We start from the raw sequence: 12396 nt of genomic DNA on the forward strand, positions 1-12396 counted from the left end.
CATCAACCTACATTGGTCTGCACTGTGTTTTTACTAATCCTTTAAAAAAGTGGAAGCAATTCCAGAGACAAGTTGCTAACCTAGTGTTCTTGCAAAATCCCAATTTTGGCATTCAAACCCCATCCTGTACAATTTCCCAGTGAGATTTGACACGCTGCCTTAAGCAATTATTCATCACTACTAAAAGCAAATGGTGCTATACCTACTGCATAACCATATTTAAGATAATATGGTCTGAAGCGCAGAGTTATAGCAATAAGCATATCTAAGTTATTTCTATTTTAACTTATTAACATACTAAATATTACAATGTTTTATTTTAAAAATAAGCATTGCAATGCAATATGGCCAATGACAAATAGACAGATGCACTGTTGCTCTGATCAACCCAGATCAACCTACAAGTAACAGAATTAATAAGTGTATTAAATGCAGTTTGGAGGTGAATACAGGTGTTACTTAACAATGTTTGATAGATGTTTAACACAGGAAGCAAAAAAGCATACCCTAACCAATTAAAATTGCAGTTGGAAATTTGAAAGAATCAAATTATAGTTACGCCAAAACTAAGGCAAAATGGCTGGGACTAGTTTCTTCATCTAAAACGATCACTTCAGTAACTCTGTCTGTCTGGAAAATACCAGATCTTCACCTTCCCTCCTTGCTCAGAGGCCCTTTTGCTGGAGTTTGAAAGGACTTACTCTAAGAGACACTTTACCCATTCAGGAACAGTCAAGGGTTACTCTAAATAAAGGATGCAACAGCCTGTTCTGTTCAGGAAAATTATTTTGGGGTCTTGAATATTAACAACTGATTTTAACTGACATTAAACCAAAGCAAAACTGCACCCAAAACATTTTAGCACCTCCAAAGAAAAGCAACCATATGGTTGCAGTATTTAAACAAAGTTCCTGCCTGACTTCCCTGGGAGTTTCTGGAGAGAACCTCCTCTCCTCTTCCAACTCTACACTACATTTTCGCTGAGATAAAACAGGCACAGCCCTCTTCGCTTACCAGATTGCCTATCACTGGGAAATGTCCCTCCAGGGGCCTTCGAGCCCTTGAAGGCTATGGGCCAGACCCTGTAACAGACAATGATTTAAAGTCCCCCGAGGCATCAGGGATCTGACCTGAGCAGGGCCTATGGCACAGCAAAACACCACACAGCCCGAGCTGCCACAGCCCTGCAGGCAAGAGAGGGCAGCAGCCTGGCAGAGAAACAGGGATACCCTCTGCGGAGCTCAAACCAGAGAGTTCATAGTCCCCTTGGCAGGGAATACCAGGCCACGGATGCTTCCGGCAAGGGATGCCACCTGCTCCAACACCATCTCATTTAAGGCCAAAATTTCAACTAGAGGGCACAAAACATTTGCAACAAGATCCAGCTTCTCACAAAACTACTTCAACTTCAGGCACATAGATTCCCATTTTTACTACGGTGTTACACATTGTGATGCTTAATACATCTCCAAGCTTTTTTTATTGCATGAAAAGCTTAAATTAACCACGTGTCCTACAGTAACTATTAAAACTTTACAGAAGACAGGGAACTGCTACTGAACCAATGAAGCGAAGTATTTGCTTCTTCCAGACCCCAGGAATTTAATTGCAATATTACATTCTGGCAGGTTTCTTGCTCTAATTGGTATGTCATTACATTTCACAATGTTCATTATTCAAATTTAAATTGATTCAGGTTTAAACTGATCAGGAAGAGAACAAGACTCAAAAAGAGATTGCTAAGCAGAGACATGACAGCAAAGACTCTAGTGAACCTGAAGAGACATCAATAGTGCGACGCCCAAAATGTCCATGTAAGTACAGAAATACATAGATATTCTTAACAGTGCAGGAAATTGGAGTTGCTTACCTTGCAAAAACAGATCCTTCTCAACAAGGATGAGGCCTGAGCTTTATCACTAAACACAATTTCCATGATCTACAACGATCACTTCAGTAACTCGGGCTGTCGGGAAAATACCAGATCTTCACCTTTCCTAATTTAATTAAAATTGTAATTTAAATTCTGAGGGCCACCCATCGGTATGCCACATCAGCATTACAAAGTCACAGGATTTTATCCTGAATCCTACTGCTGTTTTTCTCTTATGCCACAGCAGGCAGAATGTGAAGATTCAACAGCATTTACATTTAAAAGCACCTGAAAAAACTGTATTGACAGAAAAAAAGTTCAAAAGTGTGACTTGAGTATAACTAAAAAGCCATAATATAATAAACAATACATAATAAATGTATTTGAATACCCTCATGAGTTTTAAGGCAAATTCAGGATTCTGAGAGAACCTGATTTGTGAGGGATTTTTTTTTTTTTTTAGAACACATAAACAGATATTCTCATTTGAGACACTGACAGCAGGTCTAACAACAGTCTTTTGGGAAAAAAATACTTCAACAACTGTAAATTAACAAAGCCGGAAGGACATAAGTGTGCCGGGGCTGCTCCTGCCAAGGTCACCGAGGCACAGCAGCCCCGGCCCTCGCCGCCACCTCAGCAGGGTTTTCCCGCCGTTTTTCCCGACCGTTACGCTTCTCCCCGTCACGCGCCCAGTGGCACCTCAAGAGGCCTGCCGCCCGACGCCGCTTCAGGTCTGCTCTTCTCCCGCACCTCAGCAAAAGGAAGGCCTTTTGTTCCTTCAGCAAAGGGTTAATTCCTGCCGGGCTGCGTAGGGAGTTTTCTCCACGTTTCTGTTCGGGGTTTTTTTCTCCCCCCAGCGGCGCCACAAGCGGGCGACGGTGAGTGCGGTCTGCCCTCAGAGCCCGCGCGCAAACCTGCATTTTTTCCACACAAATCCGAACAAGCGCTGCTGCTTGTAAAGAACCAAGAATATAACCACCATTTGGCATAACGGTATGTATCGAAAATGTCCCTTTGGACTTGCAGATTCAGTGAAACTGAGACCAGATTTAACTTAATACTGCGCTTGCAGGACTGGTTAGAAGTGATTTTTATTAAAAAAAGAGAGGTGTTTTACTATGTAATGTGCTGGATTCCAGTTGAAAAGTAATTTTGGAATCTTTACACTGACTCTCTGCCACAGACTCGGGTTGCACACAGAATGAAACTAAGCAACTTGACACAGAAACCAAGAATTCGAAAACCTCCCTAACTGAATGATCACCTCTTTCAGTAAGTATTTACATCACCTCAGAAAATAAGCTGAGGCAAGGCGAAAAAAAATACTGTTGCCACTTAAAATAACAAGGAGACATCCACAGACTTACACATACATGTAGTATTTCAGCTTGAACTGCCTATTTATTGTAAAACAATTTTCAGTGGCAATGTTGTATTTGGGCCATATATTTTGGTGGGCCCTATGGTTACAGGGTAACATACAGTACATTTTAGAAGGTACAAAGGCTCTTATTTTGTCTACTGTAAGACTTTTTTTTTTTTAAACCCTAGGCTATCTCTGATCTTAAGTTTGATGTGAATTTTCAAGAGTAATTAGTACATGTCAGAAAGTTACTATAAGACATATTTAATTTTTCACTGCAAATGGATTCTTATCTGATAATTATCAGACTCCGGCAGGTCAAAATTTGCAGAAGTACAATCTCCATATTTATGAAGTAGTTACAGCAGGAAATAATTTCCAGTGACATGCAGACAGGGATACAAATTACGAAGTAATTTTATTTCAACACTTAACCGTTCCACACCTAATTCTGAAAACGTATATAAGGTGGATGGTTCACATCGTTCATTCTACCTGCACTAGCATCAGCTCTGCAGTCAAGATGAAATTCACTGTGAGTATGCATGCTTTTTTTCCCTTATAAACTAAAACTTTGATTCAGAACCATTGCCTTTACCTCTCAGAAGTGCCTGTGTCTGTCTATAGCAAAAAGGTATTTTCTGGGGAGATTCTTCTCCTCCAGAGTGAGCAACTCAGACCCTATTAACCTAATCAGATAAAGAGGTAAGAATGTTTTTAAAGGTTTAACTTTATTCAATCTACAGGAAGGCTAATCCATGTCCATTTCTTGTCAACGCTTTTGCAAAACCGGAGCAATGCACTAATGGATCAACCACTTTCTTGTAATGCTTAAGTAGAGGAAATTTAAATTCCTTCTCCTCATTCTTGTAAAATACCTGTATATGACTGTACAGGTCTCAGAAGCAACTTCAGATTCAGCTCTTAAAAAACCAAACCTACTATGTGTCTAATTTGCATTATTCTAGGGTAAAGCAAGGATGACTCATTTTAGGTGACTATTGTAGTTCCAGTATGAAAGCAAAAGAGGATCCAAGGAGGACACTTAAACACCAGATTAGGAAAAAGGTACTAGGATCCTCATGACCAGATTTGTCATGAGTTATACTTCTCTTTTCGATTTTCATTTCAGATTGTGACCACCGTCCTTCTTGGACTCTTGCTGACTCCAGCCCTTGCTGATTACGTGAGTATAGTGACCAAGTTACACATACATTGCTGCTGTTTCTATATTCCCTGCTTCTTGAGTTTTCCTTGCTTCTTTTCCCTATCCCTTTGGAGGAAAGGAATCCAAAACTTCTTTTACGCATAAAACTCTAAAACCACTAGATGACTGTTGTAAGATACAGAAATTATTCATTGAATCTATTAAAAGAATTCTTATGGCTACTCCAGAATGCCACAGCATTAATTCTTTGTCATTTTGAAAATACTGTGCTCACTAAAGGCACTCCCTGTGGGCCAGCATTTATTCTATTACAGCAGTGATTTTCTAAAGCTTTGGGGAGGTAACTGACTAACTTGAAAGTCTAACAGTGTTGTTTAATTTTGTTTTCTAGTTTCAGAGTACAGACGTAAGCAAGCAAATCACCATTGCTGGAGGCTACCAAATTCTGACCATCAATTCGGAATGGCGCGTGGCAACTATCGAGCAAAAGAGCACCCATGGGTCATGGAAAACCATTTGGAACTACGATACGGTGAGTGGCAAGGAGCATGCTTTTTCAGAAGGTGTACAAGGAGACTAGCTCCTATAAAGCTGACCAAAATACTTGTTCTTTATTCTTAACATTTTTTGAGTCCAAGTTTCGGGGTAAAAACCATCTGCAATTTTTACTTTTTTAATACGGTCTTTATTCCAATCTTACTTATTGAAAAACTGAATTCCTAGTTGTCAATAACTTCATTTTACAGGGCGTTATTGCAAGCAAAGTGATGGCAGACAGAGCATGCTTCATTTCCGTAATGAACAGAAACGAGATGCCTCACTTTGATGCGCTTCCCAGACTGGCTGAAGAGAGCAGGGTAAGGCTAAAAAGGAGTAGTTACTTGTAAAGTTTTACAGTAATGCAAAGTAAACTGATGTCAGAGACATTGCTATTCTCAAATGCTTTTAAACCAACAGTTACTTTAGAAGCCATTTAGATCACACCATTGATTATGAAGTTGTATCAATTTCAATGACATTTTACATTAACATAATTTGAAACCTTTGAAAAATTAGAATACCCTGTTTCAGATGCTTGCAGTGGAGGGTTTTCATGGTTTTTTGATGTTGTAGATCACTTAGATTATTTTTATAATGTTTTAAAAGATTTAGATTGACTGCTTTTTAATACTGTTTTATGTTTAGAGATTTTAGATTTTTGGCATGGTACTCTTCATAATCTCACATTCTTTACAGGCTAAAAAACCCAATTTTTTTAGGCAGCTCTAGTTGAGGAAGAACAAATAATCCAGTAATGAGGAAAAAAGTTTAAATAAGATTTCAAGCTTTCAAAACTTTTGAAAAAGAACTAAGCACCATATTGACATGAGTTCAGCCCACAGAATTAGCACAGACATTTTAAAAATTATCTCAGCATTCAGCATACTAACCTTTTGTAGACACTGGCTTCTCTTGAAGTCTCAGAACTGAGTCCTTATAAAAATCCTGGATTTAAAGGGCAAGAAGGCATGGTGGGGAAGGAAGAGGGGAGAGTTACATAAGTACAGGCTTGAGCAAAAACATTCACCTCTAGCTATAGTCCCAGGCTTGCTTGTACTAAGATGCATCTCTGTGCCCCTGAAGCTTATCTCAACTCCTTGCTTACCAGCAAGAAGAAAGCCCACTCCCAGTATGCTTCCAGGAACCCTTTGATAAATTTCCACCATAATTTTGAAAGCTTATGTCAATCCCAGTCATCCCTGCCAAGTGTGCCTTTACCCTGGAGTTCATCAAGCTGTTTCTAACTGTGCTTTTTCTTGAGAGGATGAGATTTTTCACAAGTGGCAGGATTGTTTTTCTGAACAGTAATGTGGCTTGGGAATTTGCCATGAGGACGGTTTTTCAAAAGAAGAACAGTAGGTGCCTCATTTCCCCCCCGCCCCCCGCTACATTTTCTCTGAGGAAGGTTCAGGTTTGCAGGTTGCTAAGGAACAGTTTATATGAGGAAGCAGTCAATGGCATTAATTATTTTTGGATAGCAATACCTAAAAATAGTTCTGAGGCATTTCAATACAGAATCGCATTTTTCATTTTGGAACATTGCTTTGCGGATGCTATTGTTCAGACCTCCATTTTCCTTTAGGGCGTAAGAGAGCATCTCTATATTCGACAGCCTTTCTTCCATATTAATTGTATAAGCTAAAACAGGAGTCCTGTGGCTGTAGCTGAATGAGAGATAAAAACCAGCAGGAAGCTAGGTCATAAGAGAAAATACAGGCATCCAGACACTTTGTCCAGACAACAAAGCACTCAAGTAGGAAAATATATTTGAAATAAAACACTCTGGTGCAGTTTAGAAAAAACTGTCCCACTAAAACACTCGGAGTTCTCCAAGAGGTCATAAACACTACTTGCAAATAATTTTAGTGTAACTGGATCTGCCAAGTGTTGCTACTGCCCTCTTTAGTTCCCATTTTAGAAGACTGAATGAATAGACTTCTCCTTCCATGCTTCCAAGTTACAACCTGAGTACCTCCAGGGTGAGAGGTTAGTAAGTGACCAAGGAATCGCTTCTGTAGGAGGTCTGTGTGAAAATACTGACTGCACTACTCTTTTCCTGTTCAGCTGTTTAACTGAGTTTTCGGTTCTCTTTAGCCTCCCTCCAGCTTGACTCCCTTAGAAAGATTTGCCATAGGAGCTGTCTTCAATGCTTGCTAACAGTCCCATAGTCACACAGTTGATTAAAAGACCATACTAAATACAGTTTTGAGTAGAATACCAAGCACTGAGTCATCATTCCAGAAGTAGGAATATGCATAGCATTAAATGGATCAAGGCACTAATCTTGCTGAACGATGTTATTTCATGTTTAGAACCTGAAAGGTCAAGGACAACCTGTAAAGGAGATCACATTCATCATCCAGAGACCTGTCCGTGACCTCAGGTCTTACGGATCAAGCATCTTCACTATGTGCAGAGGAGTCACAACCTACCTGGCTTATGAAGTTCGCGGTGAGTGCAAGCAAATGAATTATGTCTGTAACTAACCAGGCATTTTTTTTCCTTGGGGAATAGTACACAAATGCTGCTGTTCCAACTAGAGATGGACACAAATCAAGAACCTCAGGAGTTGCAGAAAGGGTTCAGTATCTCTGCAGATCAGGTTTGGCACAGCCTCCGTAAATGATCTGATCCAAACCCTTACTACTCCTTTTAGTAAAGTTTAAGGTTGTTTAAGTTTTGGCCCAGAATTTTGCAGATTGACCTCATCTGTAATGCTAAGGTAAAGAAAAAAGGTAGTCGTAAGAACCACTATCCTTCTGTTCAGAGATTGCCAATAAGCTTACCAAGGAATCCCACCAAACACTTGTGTTTCACTATACTAAGCCAAGTCGCTTCATTCCCTGTTGGTTTTTCAGAGGTGGAATGACCACGTTACCTAGGAGTTTAATGACCTACATTTCATAGGATTCTCCGATAATGTCAAAGCCTGACAGGGCCTATTAACTAGCACTAGCATAACCACATAATGCACAGTAATATATACTAACAGTATAGAGTGTAATAGTGCCCCTCTGTACTGGAAAACCAAAAGAATATTAAATAGCATGTCTTTGTGATCATTCATTTTTGAGTTAAAGATCCAGTCGTGTTTGGTGACTACAAAAGAATCTTTCACTCATACATGTAAAATATTTCCATTGCAGCAATTAAAAACGTTGCTTGCTCAGAGCAATAAAAATACACTGTTGTAGAATGCCAGTTATTGCTATGGAGACTAGTATAAATCAACTGTCTTGCTGTAGGTGCCGTAATCATATTTTGATCACTTGCAATAGAATTTCTTGTAGTGTGGGGAAAAAAAAGAAATTATTTTAAAATATATATATATAAAGGAACTAAGTTTTACCCAGAGGAGTTAACCCTGAAGCACCAGCAAAGTACTCTGAGCCTTACTGCAAGCTGATTGTCTGCAAACCCTGTCATGAGAAAGATGCTCTGCAGATCCTAAGATCTTGCATTCTGACATAGCAGCATTTCCCCCTCCTCACATCTTGCTTTGCTTTGGTAATTGCTGTGGTACTTGAGATGGCTCAATTTGATTAAAAAGGCAAGTGCAATGTGCCAGGTATTAAGGGCTGCCAATGAATGCACAGATCACTTAACACCATCTTAGGTATTACCTCATGGTATTTTTTTTGTTCTTCTCTTGTTTCTGAAGGACCCCAATACCTAAACAGTCAAGGATCATGCGCTAGACTTGATGTCCTGCAAATTTTGGAGCTTAACTACTGTCGTGGCAATAACAAGGCCTGAAAATCTTACCTTTCTTGAACTAAGTACGGATGCTTGATAGCTGCTGCACAAATCCAACCCCGATGCTGTTCTTCCCTGGCATTGCCTCTTTCCAGGGTTTCGTTCTTGATGATTCAGATGCTGAAACAGATCAATTGGTGACCATATCTTTCAATTAAAGACCATTAGCATGGATTAACTCTGGCTAGTTTCTCATTACTATACCCTTTATCATCTGTGAACACATCCAGAAAAATATTTTGATTGCATCTCTTCTACCCCTTTTGAGCCCTTCAAATGCTCTTTTAAAAGCTTGCGCTTAACATAGGGCACACCCATAGAGGTGGGCAAGCATCAGAGGATGTACATTACAAATAAGGCATACAGAGTTAAGACCTTCCTTTCCCTTCTCAGGGAAAGGTGCCTCACATTAAAAATCTTGATTCATGTGGCATGAAAGGTAGAAAGGAGGATGAAACGAATTTACCTTTTTTAGGGGAAGAGGGGTCTAATTTGTAGGATTTACGGAGTCATTCTGTTACTAAAATAGAGTCCTCCATTTTTTCCAGTGCATGGTGAGGACTGGCTAGAGGCATCACATTGAGCTCTCAGGGGGATGAAGCTTTGCTTCAAAGATGCATACGCAATATAAACACAGTTGTTGATCCACATAAGACAGTGCAAGATTCCCAGCTGTCTCCTCCCAAACACCTCTAACAGCCTTGAAAATGCAAAAAAAGCAGGCTTAGTTTTCCTTCCGTAATGCTGCAATGGCACTGTAAAGGGAGATGAAAGATTTATTCCATTTATGTTGCCAGGGTCATGTAGAAACAGTCTTTGCGCTTTCCCCATAGCTAGTCCCAGATTCCCTGTATGTCTAGTCTTCCAGTAGTATAAATTTGACGTGAATCAAGCTAGGAACACAGTAATACTTCTTCTGAATTAACAAGGGCATTTGACAAAGTGTTTATGTCAGATTTGTCAGCTCTAAGCTAAAGACAATCCCCTATCTACTTAGATCCAGCATGAAGCTTGCTGTAACAAAGTTAACCTTTTTTTTTTTTTTTTTTTTGAAAAAGTGGGGACTGGAACGGTGCATTTATCTTGGTCTGTTGTCACCTAATAACAATTTCCCCCTCCCCGATCCTGCAGTGGACACCTAACCCCAAATTTCTTACACGGTCAAGTCAGTGTCATAGAGAAGAATCAAAACTTTAGAGAGTAAGAAGCCAATCCCAAGCATTTGAAAGTAGAGAAGTTTAGAGGGGAATTAAAGTACAATTTTTAAAAAAGAGTAGGGCTGTTAAACAGTAAAGCTTTAGTAAGGCAAGGTCCCTATTGCTCAGAACTTTAAAATCAAGTTTTAGTATTTCCTCTGTTCTAGCAGAACAGCAGGATGCCCTGGGTCATCCAGGTCTGTATTTAAGAAGAATGCCAGCCATGCAACATCACTCAGTTTCTGTTGCCCTCTCACTGATCCCCAGAGGCTTTATTCTGCAGCAGTTTGAAAGGATATAGAGTTCACTTAGGCACATCTCAGGCAAAAGCATCTCAGTTATCCGGATTAGCACACATCGGTCCTAGCAGAGGAGAGAGAGACAGTTTGTTGCTGCTAACTCCTTCCTTTTTGGTATTACACAAGTTCTTTTAATTCCTTCACACACCATCAGTTCTCATTTTGCTCAGACTGAGGCTCAATATGACAGAAAGAGGCAAAAATCAAAGTTTAGGAGGGATTTTCACTTATTTTTAGTCATTGTACAGTACCCGAACAAAATCTTTCAGCTCTTGTCATGCCCTACTTGGCCTTCTTATTGGCATTACTCTATTTAATTCCCTTTCCAGTAGGGACTGGAAAGAAACTTTTTAGTAGTAGTATGTGCGTTTTAATGCCAGACATACATGAGTGAAAGAAGAGGGAACTTCAGCCACCTAACAAACCAAAGAAACTTCTCAGCAGCAGCAGAACTACACCTGTAATGCTTACTGCAAAACTGGAATACAAGTGACTTGAAGAAACACAGTTAGACAAGGCCTCAAATAAACCTGATGGTTCAATAGAAACTTTATTCTTTGTTATCAAGTGGAGCTGTTACATGTCTTATTACCCCAGCCCAGAGTCTGTGCTTGCCAGCACACCCTCACAGCATATGTACACATTTGCTTCACACTGCTGGGATGAGAGTTCTGAAGAAGAAATACAGCAAGAACAGCCTCACTACAAATCTTCCAGCCCATACCATCCTCCAGCACTGCAGAAAATTACTGTAGTCCAGCAGGTGACATTTAACAGCAGAGAGCAGTTCATGGCAGATGTCCACAAAGCCATCTCCCAGACTCTGATATGCAATGATTTGGGATTTTAAAAAGCCACAGTTGCACCCTGCATATATTCTTCTGCATTTTGTCCTGTAAAATCTAAAGCATGTGCTAACAAGTGCAATAATAAAGACAGTAGGCAATACTCAGTCAAAGGAGATCTGTAAACATGATTAGGAGAAGGATAATTTGACAACACAGCACAGGCTGAAGAAGCAAAAGTTTTCCATTTATCACTGAAGTCCAAACTCCAGTTTGGAGCACATGTCAGTATAATTAACCTCTTCCAAATAAAGTCTTCAAGGAGGAACAGGGTCAGTTAAAATACAATGCCTTGCCTCGTAGATAAATGGTCACATTCCCTATGTTTACAGCACTTTGAAAAGGGTGAGTCAGACACCGCAAATCCAAAAATGCGGTAGGATTTATTTTTAAATCCTGTAGGATTATGTGAAATGTAGTCAGTAAATGTGAATCTTTCATTCCGTGCAGCTCTGCTCCCTCCTGCTGGGCATGTGTGCTTATCCTTTTGCCTTAAAACCAGTGGAAACCAAACTGCAGAAGATCCTAATATTCATTTAAATAAACAGTGCTTCATCAGGGCTGTTTGCATATTCACTTGCTCAAAGTTAGATGCGTGTTTCTAGATAATCATTGTTACCTTAGACTTAATTGTTTCAGAATTCATGCACCTTAATGTCTCCAAGGGGTTAATTACTACTGTCTAAATATCTGATCAAATTAAACAGACTCCTAAGGAGAACCCTGAGTTTGCATTCTTGTGAGCCACAGGGGACCGAGAATCCGGACACCGGTGCTGTGGCTTGGACTTGGTCATTAGAACATTCAGACTTTTAAACTCAAGTTCTTAGAAAATAGTTTTAACTGAGCACTTTCCCTTAAGAACGGAGGTCAAACTGAGCCACCCAGTTTTCAGAAATGCTGAAAAGCAGAAGCCCCTAATGATTTCCTCAACATTTGCTCCAAACTCAGGATCAGTGGGAACCAGGCTGATCATCTTTGTCTAAATTCAGTTAGAGAGAAAGATACCACCAATGATAGATGCCCCTTTGAGTAGACTGGGCTGAATTTTGTCTGGCTATAAGTGAATGTAAAAAAAACACTTGCGGAGGAGCTGCAACGATGCTCTACCCCTGGCAAAATGCTCGGAAATGGTTAAAGTAAAGGCAAACAAAAGCAATATACATGCAACACTGAGGAGGGAAGGCTGTTGAGAAGTGCATAGCCTTATTACACAACCCAGCACTAACCAAAGGGGACAACAGGTCATCTGACTGCACCCCTTGCTCCTAGGGAGGTTTAGGCAGAAATTAAAAAACAAGACTTGGAAAGCAACTGCATGGCCTTCTTAGATTATGGTAGAATTATTTCCTC

At 40.0% G+C, this 12396-nt stretch overlaps 1 protein-coding gene across 1 annotated transcript in view; it reads left to right on the plus strand.

The window, feature by feature from the left end:
• The first annotated feature begins 3762 nt into the window (after nucleotides 1-3762).
• Nucleotides 3763-12396, plus strand: part of GKN1 (gastrokine 1) — a 10939-nt gene continuing 2305 nt past the window's right edge. Inside the window, exons 1-5 of the mRNA XM_009573089.1 lie at nucleotides 3763-3774; nucleotides 4372-4425; nucleotides 4799-4939; nucleotides 5154-5264; nucleotides 7260-7398. Of these exons, the coding sequence (XP_009571384.1) occupies nucleotides 3763-3774; nucleotides 4372-4425; nucleotides 4799-4939; nucleotides 5154-5264; nucleotides 7260-7398 (457 nt within the window). The remainder of the gene's footprint in view (nucleotides 3775-4371; nucleotides 4426-4798; nucleotides 4940-5153; nucleotides 5265-7259; nucleotides 7399-12396) is intronic.

Source organism: Fulmarus glacialis, unplaced genomic scaffold, assembly GCF_000690835.1.
Source record: "Fulmarus glacialis isolate BGI_N327 unplaced genomic scaffold, ASM69083v1 scaffold27942, whole genome shotgun sequence".
Classification (NCBI taxonomy): Eukaryota; Metazoa; Chordata; class Aves; order Procellariiformes; family Procellariidae; genus Fulmarus; species Fulmarus glacialis.